The 13,931-nt window shown below is 44.2% G+C and overlaps 1 protein-coding gene across 4 annotated transcripts in view; it reads left to right on the forward strand.

Moving 5' to 3' along the window:
• Positions 1-12,227: 12,227 nt before the first annotated feature.
• CBFB (core-binding factor subunit beta) overlaps positions 12,228-13,931 on the forward strand; it is a 41,002-nt gene continuing 39,298 nt past the window's right edge. For 2 of the 4 annotated variants that reach the window (XM_061468943.1, XM_061468940.1), the window contains exons 1-2: positions 12,228-12,425; positions 12,650-12,736. In XM_061468943.1, coding sequence (XP_061324927.1) covers positions 12,348-12,425; positions 12,650-12,736 — 165 coding nt within the window. In that variant the 5' untranslated portion in view covers positions 12,228-12,347. The remainder of the gene's footprint in view (positions 12,426-12,649; positions 12,737-13,931) is intronic. The other 2 variants (XM_061468942.1, XM_061468939.1) reach the window with 1 other exon arrangement.

Here is a 13,931-nt window from a genome sequence, read left to right on the forward strand (position 1 = left end):
TCAGTTTCCCTACCTCTGCTCTCAGGATTTGGGGTATTCCTGTAACCATCTCTAATTTGTTTTCTTGAGTATTTGAAGGGAAAGCAAGATGGAAAAAAAAAGTGAATACTTTGTGGGAATGCTTATGAAGTCAAAGCACTGAATTTTAGTCTCCTTTTAATCTTTTGGCAGTCATGTGCTCCGTGGCTACGTATGTTTTCTTACAGAGCAAAGCATAATCAGCTTTGCATCCTGCATTGCCACAAGCACTTCCTCTTCAGTTCAAAGGCGGTGCAGAGGAACTGAGACGGAGAGACACATCTTCATGTCCATATTCATGCACTCCTTTGCTTTGACTGTATTTTGAATGTAGGTTCTTGCACTTCATAACTTGTTTTCTCACTTCTGTGTTGTGGCAGTGTCGCTTTCCCTAGAGGAAAGCTTTTTTGTCATTAAATGCCAGTGTCTGAGAAAGAAAGCGGAGGAGGATGGTGCATCCAAACCAAGGGCAGCAGCCTGTTCAACAGCCTGCCTCTGTGCCTGGGACTGCAGCTAGTTACTTACCCAAGGTACTCAGTTTTGCCTATGTAAGCATAAAAAAAGATGGATTACAGGCAGCTTCAGAGAAAAAATGTGCAGACCTGACTTTCAAAGCACTTTGCATGCCCTTGACATGAAGTGGAGTGAAAGCTGGTGTGCAGGCTGCAGCCATGGGAGCAAGAAGCTCCCAGGCATCGAGTTCAATTGCTGCATGATGCTCCTGGGCTTTTGTTAGATGTTTGCTGACAATCACCTTATTTCTAAACGCAGTGTCAGTGATAAATGCTGGAAAATGGACCCACAGAAGAGTGCTTGCTAGGACTTTGCGTTCTCCTGTGCCTGGGTGGAACAGCAGTGATGGGTGGCTTGGACACTGAACTCTCATTGCCTGAAGGCCAGACTGACTCAACCGCCTTTAATTTCAGCATGCCCCAAGGTAATTCAGGGGCTGTAACTAACTGAATTTTTTTAGTGGACAGAAAGTGGAGACTTTTCCCAGCTTTGTGGTTCTCAGGGGGAATTTGTTTCCTGGAGCCACTTTCAGGTATCTGTGGCTTCTTCTATGGGAGATCAGACTCCAGCCATGTACAGTTTAGGGGACAAAACCCACTGAAATTCAGCCTTTTGTAACCATGAGGAGGGTGATGCACCATGAAACACGGAGAGTTGGACCTTAGAGCTCTGCTCTTACATTAAAGTATTTTCTACAGAGAACAGTTTCTCATGTTTTTGTCTTGCCTGCTCTCTGCTGAGCAGTGCCCAGCTTATGTCTCTCCTTTGGCAAAGAGAAACAGGTCTGCCATGACAACTTACTAATTGGAAAGGAACTGCAAAGTAATGGTTAGTTAAGCTTCTTTGCTCCTTCATAATGATCTGCAAGCCTTACCTCGGAGGTGATGGACTATGCTGCCTGCAGGCAGACCTGCCAGGAAGGCAATCCTTCAGTACCATTGCAGGTTGTCTTCAGCATACTGTGATCCAAACTGGCTACTAGTGAAGCTGAAGGTGTGAATGTCTTGAATCTATTTGGCTTTTACTGGAGGCAGGAGCCTGAACTGACCCTAAGACAGTAGCACGAAGAGTGCACCTGCTTTTCATCTTTGGAAATGAATGTTGCCTCAGGTTCCTGCCAGATAAAGACATTAAAGGGCAAACTCTGAAAAGGCGTAAAGAAATGCCTTATGAGAGCAGAAAAAAGCCATTAAGATACCATGGTGTAAAATGAGTGCATTGCCAAACTGAGTGAGAGCAGATGTGATAGAGGCTGGGATCCAACACTGTGGGAAATCGCTGTGCAGAGTGCAAAACAAGAACGGATCCTGAATTAACTGTGGTTGTTTCCCATCTAGAGGCAAACCAAAGAAAAAATAGGTGAACAATTTAGTACTACTGCAAAAATGATCATAAATACGCAGGACATGAATATAAAGTCCAAAAGATGATGAGGTGAAAGAAACCAAAACCCTCTGGCTCTCAAGAGATCTGTGTAGCTCAACTCAAACCTGATAGTCATAAATTTGTTGGTATGTGCTTACATTAAGGAGGCTGCTGTTAACAGCAAAAGAGAAGTGGTGAGGAAACAAGCTGTTCCCAGGGTCATGAGCTGCCCACCAGGCATCCTTCATTGGGGAGCAGTAGGTCATTCTCTGTTGAATCTTATGATATCCCCAAGTGACTTCTTCTGATCTCCACAAGTTTCCTATTTGACTTTCTACAATTGAAACGGAGCCCTGAAAGAAGAGGAACAAAATCAGTAGATAAACAGGAATCCCCATTTTATTAAGTAGTTAGACATACAGTGAAGACCTGCAGGTCGGAAGTGAAAGCAGGAAGTTGAAAATTAGGTGATGAAGACAGGAAGGAAAAGCTCCCATCAGGTATCTTTCTTCAGAAAGAAGCACAGCAAACTGCTAGGTAAAACGGATGTATGCAACCTTGGATCTGACTACAGAGTGGAAATCCCCTGGCTGAAGAAGAGAGGATGAAGTAGCTGTAAGGAGATCCTAGAGCAGTGGACTCAAATACACCCTAAAGCAGAAGCAGCAGCAGCCCAGAAAAGGAATTTCATCAGTCTGTGGCCATGAAAATATGTGTGTAAACTTCTCTGGAATTCCCAGGGAGAAGAACAATTTGGGTTGGTAAGTGTTGGATGCAGAACTCTAAATACTGGTGTCATTAAACCTACCCAAAGTAGTTTTTGATGAGCACGGACAAGTGGCAAAACATCCATGTGCCTCTGCTTCATCACTTCTCTCAGATGGGGATAGAGATATTGTCTCTGTTAAAACATGGATGTGAAAAATAGATCACTTCAACTATGAGATCTTTCTATTAAGGAAAGAGCACTATAGTTCACAGCATGTGTAAATGATAGTGTATAGAGTAAATATTGAGCCTTGATGTGTCACCTTGTTCACTTTTTAGCTGCTCTTTGCTAAGGCAGGGATGGTTGCACTCCATCTGCTTCTGACTACCTCCCATGGTGGAAACTTTCTCCTGGGAAATCTATCCCAGGACTCAAGTTATCTTTACAGTTCAATGTTCTCCTGTTACCCAATTTTGATCTTGTTGCTGTCATCTGAACCCATTCATTACTGCTCACCCTATCTGCTGTGGAGCACAGGTTTTTGTATATACAAGAGGTATCTGCATTTTTATGAGTGGGGATGCACTGATCAAGTGTGTCAGGTGGTTTTCATTGTGAAAAGCAGTCTGACTACTTACAGCTTTGCAAAGCTCAACTATTTAGGCTAAAGCTTTTCCATGCCAGGCATTTTCCTCAAGCTGTTTTCCACCTCCTGCTTTTTTCTTCCTCTTTGCCTTTTTGTTTTAAAATGCAGCCAAAAATCTCAGCTGTTTCTGAGAATGAGCTTAGCAAAGGATACTGCTGCATTATGACTGAATGGGAGAACTTTGGTGATGGGACTATTTTTGGAAGTCTTGAGTGCTCTGATCTGAAATCTTGGAGCAGGGCTGTGACTTGAAGATCAGCCAGCTGGGTGTTTATCCCCCAGAATGACACCTTTCCATGGTGTACATGGGTCAGTTGGTCTGGTTTCAGCTGGGGAATATCACTTGATACTGAGATGTTTCTTGTGAGATGTTCAAGAGTTCAAGCAAATTTGAGAGTGGGAGGAAAAGCAGGTTTCAGAAATTCCTTCAAAAGCTTTTAAATAAGGTGGTGTCAGTGAAAGGGGAAAATGGAGGTGCAAATCCTGAGGAAACCAAACTACCATCATTCAATGCTCTCCAGAGCAGCCTAAGTTTGCGTAGTGTATTGTCATTTGTTAACACCACTGCAACAGGATTGCACTTTGTATTTCAGCTGTATTCTTCCTCCTTCACTTTGCAAGGGTGGCTTTGTTTCCTCCCAGACATCTAAAACTGTTCAAAATCTAGAATCTCTGATGAAACCAGATCTACCTCTGATACACATTAATCATGGCTGGATTATGGGCTTGGAGTAGCCACTGGAATTTCTTTTTGGTGAAACTGGAAGTGACCTTTGTTTCTCCTTGTTCTTGTGGGTCAGTCTCAAGCTGAACTGGACATCTACAAATGCTGCAGCTGCTAACAGAGACCACAGAGGTGACTGAGAGGTGAAGAGTAACGTCTACTGCTCTTCGCATTGTTTCTTTGCTACTGCTGTAGCATTGGCTCATAGATGTCTTGCTGATCTTCCTGTCAGTAAGCACAGGCATGGGCAGGGGAGGAAAGCACAAAAATGCAGCAAATTGCAACCCTAAAGACTACAGGGAGAAAAATCTACATCTAATAGGAAAATCCTATGGTAAAGCATGCTGAGAAATCTGCCTTGGCACATAAAGAAGGCAAAGGGGCAGCTGGAAATCTACCCTTCAACTTGGAATATTCAATCAAATCTGCATGGGGAAATTCTTGTGCACCTATGAATCAACCACAGAATAGTTTGGAACAGGGACCTTCAAAGCTCGTCTAGTCCAGCTCCCCTACAATGAGCAGGGACATCTTCAACTAGACCAGGGAAGTCAAGGGAAGCCTGAGACTTCATTCTGACCCAGGGTGTGCTTGTTTGGATCAAGGTGGAGGACTGAGGCCATCCTAATTCCTAAGCAGTACAAACAAATAACTCTAGCAACAGAAGAGAAGCATGAAAACAAAGCTACTGTCAACACCCTGTCTCTTTGAAATCCTGTTCAAATTCTGAAAGGATAAGATCAATTGAACAAAAACAATAACAGCACTGTATTAAAAGAAGGTGAAAAGGCAGCTCCCTCAGCAGCACACACCCAAGAAGTGGGCTTGGCTTGGCTTGCTTTGCTTTCTTGGAGTTGACATGAAGCTGGTGGAGTTTGGTAGTGCCCCAAAGCAGAAGCCAGGTTTTTTGGTTTTGGTTTTGGTGGGGTTTTTTTGTACCTTTGCGTGCTTCATAATGAAAGTATCAGTTGGCACCCTCTGTGCCAGAGTGCTTCGAACCTGCCTGCGATGGAATGTGCTGATAACAAGGAATATTTCCTTGTGGACTTGGTTTGAGACACATATTTAAATATTGTAACTTCCAGTATCAGCCTCAGCAAGAGACTTCACCTCTCAGTCTTTCATCAGCAAATGGTGGCAGCTCTTCCTATCTTTGAATGTCTAATTAGACAACAGGCTTCACGACTTCATCTCTCAGTCTCTGCATTCACTTCAGTGAATTCTCTGAAAGCGCATTAAAACAGCCAACAATCCACTTGTTATAACACAATGAGGCAGCCTGATTTGTTAGGTGTAAGGAAACAAGTTTTGATCATAGAATGGTTTGTGTTGGAAGGGACCTTAAAGCTCATCCAATTCCAACCCCCTGACACTGGCAGGGACACCTTCCATTAGACCAGGTTGCTCCAAGCCCTGTCCCGCCTGGCCTTGAACACTGCCAGGGAAGGGAAATAAACATGATTAGTGTGTACCAAGACAGCAGAACTCTGCTTGATTCTGAAATGCAACTTTTGCCATGAAAATTAAATTAATTCTTTAAGAACAAGATCATTATTATTTTTTTAATAATCTGGTAATTTGAAAGACAACATTTTCCCTGCCTTTTATGAGGGGAAATTTAAATTTGAAAAAATAAAGTTGGGTGCGTATTGTACAGGTGGATAAAGTGTGTGTGACCAAGGGGACCAAATGGCAGTAGAAAACTTTTTAACTTGTAGTATCTTCAGGAAAACTTCCTGGAAAGAGAACAGGGCATTTTAACAAAATTCTCATGAAGATTAATGTGAGTTGTGCTGATAAATTCCCCTGAGCTGTGTAACTCTTCTTAACAAATAAGGAATTTTGGAAGAAGAGATCTCTTTGTGCATAATTTTTTTGTTTCTCACCAGCAAAATCACTTTCAGCTAAGAGCTGCTTGTGGCAAACCTCCCCTCCTGTGAAATTTACTGATATTTTTATTTCAGTTGGCCAATCCAGCAAAATCCTGGATTACAGTTGGGAGTTCATTTCTGCTTTATCCATAGAGAAGGTAAAAAAAGCTTTGTAAATGCAACTACTTTGCACCACTGGATCTATGAGAGAAAAGAATTATAGCTCAAAGCTCAGAAGAATAATCTCTTTTGAATCTGAAGAGTCACTTGGACATTATCTGCGTTGAATCACCTCTAATAGTTGTACTGAGTATAATCAAAAGTGTCTCAGACTATAAGACAACTTGCTCAGTGATAAAAATTTGCATGTGCAACAAGAACAGGGCTTTGAGTCTCTGTTTAGCTTTCTCCCCCATAATCTCAAAATCAGCCCATGAACAGCTATCCATACAAGTGCTTGGTTTCCATGCTTTGAATGTACGCTGTGCTGCTCATGCAGGAACAAGAAAGAATGGCTGTAGGACCAGATACTTGTGCTGGCCTGCACATGAGCTCTTCTCTCACATCAGCCACCAACTTGGTTTGTGTCAAACAACTCCTTAGTGCTGTGTATGCTAACAAGGAGGGATGCCATGGAACACCAAAAGACCCTTGAAGACTGAAAACAGAAGAGAAGCAAACAGAATTAATCCAAAGAGATGATGTTGCATTTCTCTTATCAGAGATTTATCTGGTGGAGGATACTAGAGCATGTTTGACTGTTCCTCAGACAGGCTCTCTTCTTGTGACCACCTAGTGTTACCCTGATTCCTTCATGTGGAAGAAAACCTTAGATATCCTGGGTGGGCAGCTCCTGAGCTGCCAGAGTACTACAGCAGCTTGTACTGGGCCAGAGGAACTGAAAGTGGCTGCATCATACATTGTCATGTTGCTTCCTGGAAGCTCTTGAGATCTGAAAATCTGCAGGGACTTCTAGAACAGCTGCAAGATTACACATCTTGTCTGGAATTTTTATGTCTTGTTGTGCTTCATGTTTCTAAAAGGTGTAAAAGGCTCTTTACCATAGCATGCCACCCCGAAACCTATGCACGTACTTCTGAAGAAGTTTTTACTAGATTAAGAAAAGCAATGTAATCAGACTGAGTGGCATATGACAGCACAGTAGATAGGACACATCAAAACCTGTGCCTGAACAGCATAGAGTTGAGTGCCATCAGCATTGTTTGTCTGCTGCTAACAGCATCTTCAGAACTCATTTCACAAAGGCAGTTTTTAAGCACTTCCTTTTATATACGTAGGCTTGGGTGAGTCATGCCTTGTTCTAAGTTAAACTTTCTCCTCATTGCTTAACATCAGGGTTAATGACAGTGCCTGGCTCTTTACATGGAGATCTTGGAGATCTTCATCCTGAGATTCTGAATCATTCCGTAGGTGGGGGAATTGAGGCATGAGAGGTGAAGTGATATGCCCAAAGTCACTTAGCAGGCCACAGGAAAGGCTGGAAGAGGCACCTAGTCCTGCCCTCTGCTTGCTAGACAATGGAGACTCTGAGTTCAGGTAATATTTCTTTTCACAATTTGTGCTGTGGCTGGTAAAACAAAAACCAAAAGGGTTTAAATATAAAAGCTGCAGAGTTCCAGTGTAAAAACGTGTAAATAGCACAAACACCTACTTTGCCCATCATCACTGTTCCAACTAACGAGTGTGAAAGTCAAAAAGCTGTCTGCGATTATCTGTTTTAGTTCTCTGTGTAGTTCAGCCTCTGTTGCATCATTGGAGGAGTAATGGTTCTGAGCTTGAGTTTAATTTCATGTTGGTTTCCAGAAAGACCTGAATTCCCCTGATTAACTGACAGAATTTAAACAGATTTCCAATTTGTTATGATGTATTCTCCGAAGACAGTGCCAAGCTCAATCAGAGGCCGCCTTCACTACATCTGACTCCTGTACCTGGTATCACGCTGTACTGCCATTGTTGCACATCCCTGAGCTTATTATGGTGAGTTGCTGACATGCAAGTATCACAGTGTTTTCAGGTGGATGTCTCAGGCTGTACAGGCCATGCTTTTGTGGGAAATGCCATATGCAATGTTATTAAAGCAGAGGCTATTTCTGTGTGAAGGACAATGTTAAACTGCCAGGGCTCAAAACCAGAGATAGCTCAGGGTGTGTAAATTGCCTGACTGGGAAAGGATGTTTTTTTTTCTGGCTTTTCATTTAGGCCTGCCCATGAAGACTTAGGTCTTTTGTTGCACTATGACAGTAACCCAGGTTAAAGCAGAGGTGTGAATGTTGAGGCTGGGCATTTGACAGCTTCAGTGTGGGAAGGGTCTCCAATATCCTGTTGACTCCTTCAAAGGCTTGGGAACAACAAAGGCAGGCAGGAGTCCTGTTCTGGTAAGGGAGAGTCCCATTTAGTTATTTCAATTAGCAGCTGCAGGCATCTGTTATAAAAAAAGTTCCAGCTTTGGCATCTGGAGCGAACAGATACATGTCTTGTAGCCTGGTTTAGAGAAGAAAGACATCAGGTGCTGCTTCCTCCCTCATACCTGCCATACTTAGCATTTTTTAACTGGTAGGCAGCTTCCCACTCAGAATACAAAACTAGATCATTTTGTTTAACATTGTAATTTGACTCTTATCTCTCTGTGTACTATCTGAGGTGTTTAGGTATCAACTCTAGACTTAGCCAAGTTCTAAAAGCTGTGCATTGTCACATTTGGAATTCCTACATCCATCTCTGCTTAAAGTGATTTCACAGACTCTGACAGCTCATGGCTCTCTGCATTGCCCATATCCTTAATAGGTTTGTTTTGGGAGTCCTGAGATAACAGAGATGCTTATGCTGATGTATGCAGGCTAGACACAAAAGGCTACTCTGGAGGCGAGTTGGAGCATTTCAGGGTGGCGTCTGCATGTGACTGCGTGTCCACAAACCGATCAGTAATACCCCACATCACTGATGGGGTGACTTCAGTAAGGATATTCTGGCCGAGAGCATTGGTTGTGGTACTAGGGAAATGAAAATTAGTCTGGTGGAAAGAAGCCAATTCACCTGCTTAGTTTCTTCCCCCTCTCCCTGAATTTTGTAGAACCTGTAAGTATAGACCTTGCGTAAGTGGGTTTCATGTCACGCCCCATGTGCATAATTATATCTTGCAACCAGTTTATTAATGGATCTATAATCACAGTGTAGTTTGTATATACATAACACTGGTGTTTGATTATGCTGCAGCTGCCATAGATCAATGGATACACAGGACTCTTGCTTATTAGTGTCTCACATGTGTGAAGTCTAGAGAACAATACAGTACTGGTGCCATGCAGTTGTTCATCAAACACTGCTACCTAGGGGAAAACAGAGGTTTTAAAGGCATGGTAGAGAATGGCTGTAGAAAGAGCAGTATACACAGGACGTGGCACTTGAAGAAAGCTCCCTTTCTCAAAAACATCCCATCTGTAATGGGATCTGTAAATCTTTAAATGGTGTTCTGCCTCAATTGCCCATGCACTGTAAACACATTAAATCTCATTTTGGAAAAGAGTCTGTTCTGAGAAATCACTTTGAAAGTAGCATGCCTACAAGCTTGCGCATTTCTGTTTTCTGGAGGTGACTCACTCAGTGGCCTGATGAACAGTTTATGTCCTTATGAATCAAGAGAACAAGGACCTGAAGACTAGGGTAAGTCTACTAACATCTGAGCAGACTCAACCACCCCAAAAGGCTTTGCAGAGATTGCTCTGAGACACCTTTTGGAGGCAGTTGCATTTAGTTATGCACAGGAAAAAAAGATTTCTAGCTTGTTTTGGTGTAGTGATGATGGAGTGCCAAAAAGCAAAAAAACCCAACAGTTTGAGCTGCAGAAGTCTGATGAGTTTGTACCCCACCTCCAACATGATAACCTTGGCTTTCCCTCTCATGTTCCCTAGCTACCACCTGTGAAGCTGCTTCTGATCTCTGTTGACTGGCTGGCTGATGGCCAGTGACTCTGGCCAAACAGGGTAAATAACTGTGGAAATGATGCTCTCGCCTTTCTTGCAGCAGCTGTGTTAATTTGTGTGCCTCTCCTCTGACTAGCTAAGAACAAACAAAAAAGTAGGAACTTCTGTCTTTAAGACCTTGTTAAAAGTTGGGGGCTGAATGGGGTGGAGAGAGGAAGAGCTGCTCCTAGTTCACAAGCTTTCCCTGGTGACAAAACAGGCCTAAAATAATTTTTTTCCAAGTTGTATCTGTTACAATATAAAGGAATCAGTTACCTTCACTAGGGTGGTGGTCTTCAGAGCAGGAACTTTTTTTTTGCGTGTGTCTGTCAGCTTAGTGTAGAGAAACTTGAGAGATTCAGAAGAATAATTTGAAACCATGCCACTGCTTTCCATCTTGCCCCTTCCAGCTATCCTGTTTCTGCATCAGACCAACTAAGGCCACGAACAAGAGGCAGGGTCATATCCGTTACAGACTTTCCCATAATACTGACTCAATTTTATCTAAAAGTTTTGTGGAGAGATGAAAACTTCAGCATGCCAAACATTAAACGAAGAGCTGCCTGGAGGAAAGCAGTCACATTTGATATTATTTCCAAAGATCTTGGGAAATAAATGCCAGGGTCGAAAATCCAAACTTACTAGGTGATTGTCTCTTGTCTTATTTTAGGGCTTTACAACCACTCATCTTGCTTTTCACCTTGGTAAATTATTATTATTTAAAATTTTTTTTACAAATTCCTGTTTGAAAGAAGGCCCAGTGAATCTGGGGGGATGAGGAGGTGGGAACCATGTGATGTACTAGCAAGAAGTGAAAGATGATCAGAGGTTAAGAGAGCAGATTTCTACCTTATGAACTTGGCAGTTCTCCTGCAGGTCTATGATCTGGGTATTGATCTTGCTGTAAGATGGATAGTGATATGGATTTTATTTTTTTTTTTTAATCTCTTATTTTTGCACCTTTTAAATGTGCCTGACATTCAGGAAAATTTTGCTTAAGGGTTGGTATTAATCTAAACTAATCAAGGCAATATACAACCGTTTTTGCTTTCAATCTCAGTGGATTTTCTTTTCAAATTTGATTATTACTGAAGAAAAGCTTTTAAAGCACTTCTTTTGGTGCTTTTAACTTCTGAATTTACACATGGATCTGCATTAATAATACATCAAAAATCATGAGATACAGCTTAAACACATACAGTGCTATCGCCTAAATCTGCCAGGTTCTATTGATCAGAAATTAGCTAAACTTCTCATAGCATATTTTGTACATTTAGGGGAAAAAAAAATATTTTTTATGAAGTATGTATGCAATCAGTTAAGCGATCAGACAATACCCTTATTATTATTTTTAACTTGCTCATACTGGATTCAAGTCATGCCTTCTGGCTAACCTTAGCATTGCCCTCTTCCAATTTACATGAGTATGTTCAAAGTTAAGATTGTAATACTGAGAGATTAGAAAACCTCATTTCTTTATCAAAGATCTACTATGCTGCAATATATATTTTTTTTTTTTACATTGGCAATAGGTATCATAATACCCAGCTAGTTTTTGGCATGTGCAGCTATCCTTACGATGCTCCCGAGCTGTGAGAAACCTGGAGGAGTGGTTGTAGGAAGAAAGTAACTGAGGTATGCATGTCTTGCTGTGTTCTTTGGCTGAGTCAGCTGTAAAATGCCTATTTGTGAAGATGAAGAACCAAGAGTTGAGTCTGCTGTCTTGGTGCTGTGTTTTTAGCATGCAGATAAGTGAACTTTGCAAGCCCTGGTGAAGCAAAGCGCTGGGTGTTTTGCTCTGGGCTGACACCAAGTTTTCAGGCCAGCCCTGCTGTCCCCCTGGATGTGTGGTGCTTCTGCTCCCCTAAGGAAGGAACAGGCCTGGGCTCTGGGTCCCTGCTGCTCCTGCATTGTCCTGCCAAAGGGACTGAGGCACACCCCAGGATGGACGGGCTGGGGACGGCAGCAAGACAGGGCACCTCCGGCAGTGGTGGGTGCTGCGACTGCCCTTTGAGCCGAGCCAGGCTATCATGGAATCATAGACCCAACCATGTTGGAAAATGAAGAGTCATTTCCAACGCAACCGATTCCATGCTTCTGAGGCAGCTCCCCCCGGAGCAGGAAGCCGGAAACCATCGAGACAAGCCCTGTGAACACGGAGGAGAGCAGAAGAAGAGCGACACCCCGCCGGCTCCCCTCAGCCCCGGGGGGTGAGTCAGCGCCCGCCTCAGGGTGAGGGGGGGGGCATTGACTCACCCGTCTCCTCGCTTCCCGCCTCGGAGGGCGGCGCGGGGCGGCGCATGCGCGGCGTTGGCGCTGGAGTTGTGAATGGTGCGGCTGTTGAGACGGAGTTTACGAGTAGGGAAGGAAGTCGGGGGGCGGCGGCAGCGCGAGCTTCGGTGGCGGGAGGAGGGAAGAGGAGAAGGAGGAGGCTGAGGGGGGGGGCTAACAAAGGGCGAGGCGAGCGCTGGGGCTGGGATAGCGCGGGGAGGGCGGGCGGGAAGCCGGCGGCCCCACCACGATGCCGCGGGTTGTCCCCGATCAGCGGAGCAAGTTCGAGAACGAGGAGTTCTTCAGGAAGCTGAGCCGAGAGTGTGAGGTGAGGCGGCGGCGAGCGTACATACACCGCCCCCCCCCCCCCCATCCCTTCCCTCCTTGCCCTCCGCGAAAGTTTCGGCGGAGGGTCCACGGGAGCTCCGCGCTTCCCTTCTCCTTGCCTTACCTCAGCGGGGAGCCGGGACCGGCGAGCCGCAGTCTGTGCACTCCGCTGCGCCCTTATCGCCGCGATTGGCCCCTCCTGATTGCGCGCCCTGTCCTCCGCAGATTAAATATACCGGCTTCAGAGACCGGCCGCACGAGGAGAGGCAGGCCCGCTTCCAGAACGCCTGCCGCGACGGCCGCTCCGAGATCGTAAGTGGCGCCGAGCTCTTCTCGGGGCCCGGCGGGGCCGGGCAGCCGCGGGCGGGAAGCGGCCGTCCCGGTGCCCGGCAGCTGGTCTGGTCCACTCCACCCCTCGGATGGAATTCTAAATGAAGAGTTGCAGAGAGCCTTGGAGGGGGGGAACGCTTCTCAGAGCCCGACCTGAAGTGCAGGGAGCGGCGGGAGGCGACGGTGGTCGGTGCGCGCGCTTAAAAGTTTTCCTTGAGGAAAAGGAAAATTCGTATCTGCCTCCCTTCAGAAGGCGAGGGAAGGGAGGTTTTCGTTAAAAAGCAGCATTTATTTCCCCTTTGGAAGAGAACTCTTTTCTCTGGAACGTGTCACCAGCAGTAAAAATGTGGTTGGGGGGTTAAAGGGAGGTGATGGGCAGGTGAGGAACATCTCCTAGCCACCCGCCAGTGCGAGCTGGCGGTGCTGCCTGCGCGTGTTACAGTCGTAACCTGCTTATTTCAATATTCAGGTCCCCCGGTACTCTTCCTCCCCCCCCCCCTTTTTTTTAAATTTTATTTCCCCAGAAACTAGCTTTCAGAAATGCATACAATTGTTCAGGAGTCTGTAGTTAAAAGTCTCGACTGGGCAGTATGATGTGCTTGTGAACTAAATCATGGAATCATAGAATAGTTTGGGTTGGAAGGGACCTTAAAAAAGTCAAAAGCTTTTAAGTTAGGCTTTGAAGCTTGCAAGCTTAGTCCCATATCTCTCATTCACTGAGGTTAATGGCAGACTGCTCCCTTCTTCCCAATTAAGTGAGATAAAGTATGGGCTAGAGTAGTCAAGAACTGACTAGTTATTTCCTGGTTTGATTTCTGATAGGTGTTACTTCTGTAGAATCAGTATCTCATAGCACTGTTAAGTTCTGAGCTGTTTGGTGTTCATAAAATGAAGAAGTAGCCTCTCATTTATAGTATATAATCAAAGACAAGGTAAAATTCCCTTTTCATAGAAAATAATGCCTATGTTCACCAAGTTTGGTTTATGATGACTCTTTTATTTCATGTGGTATAGTGCATGATGGAATTACTCGTATGCACAATGAAATTATTCTTAGTACATCCCAGCAAATACAATTGAATACCAGTTACTGCGACTAATCTTGTTCATTGCATTTGTGAATAAAAGGATATACACTCAAGTACATGCCTACCCTTTACTGGGTAAATTTATTTTT

This window comes from Pezoporus flaviventris, unplaced genomic scaffold, assembly GCF_033815535.1.
Source record: "Pezoporus flaviventris isolate CSIRO_AGI_PZ_B2104156 unplaced genomic scaffold, CSIRO_AGI_Pfla_v1 ptg000054l, whole genome shotgun sequence".
NCBI lineage: Eukaryota > Metazoa > Chordata > Aves > Psittaciformes > Psittacidae > Pezoporus > Pezoporus flaviventris.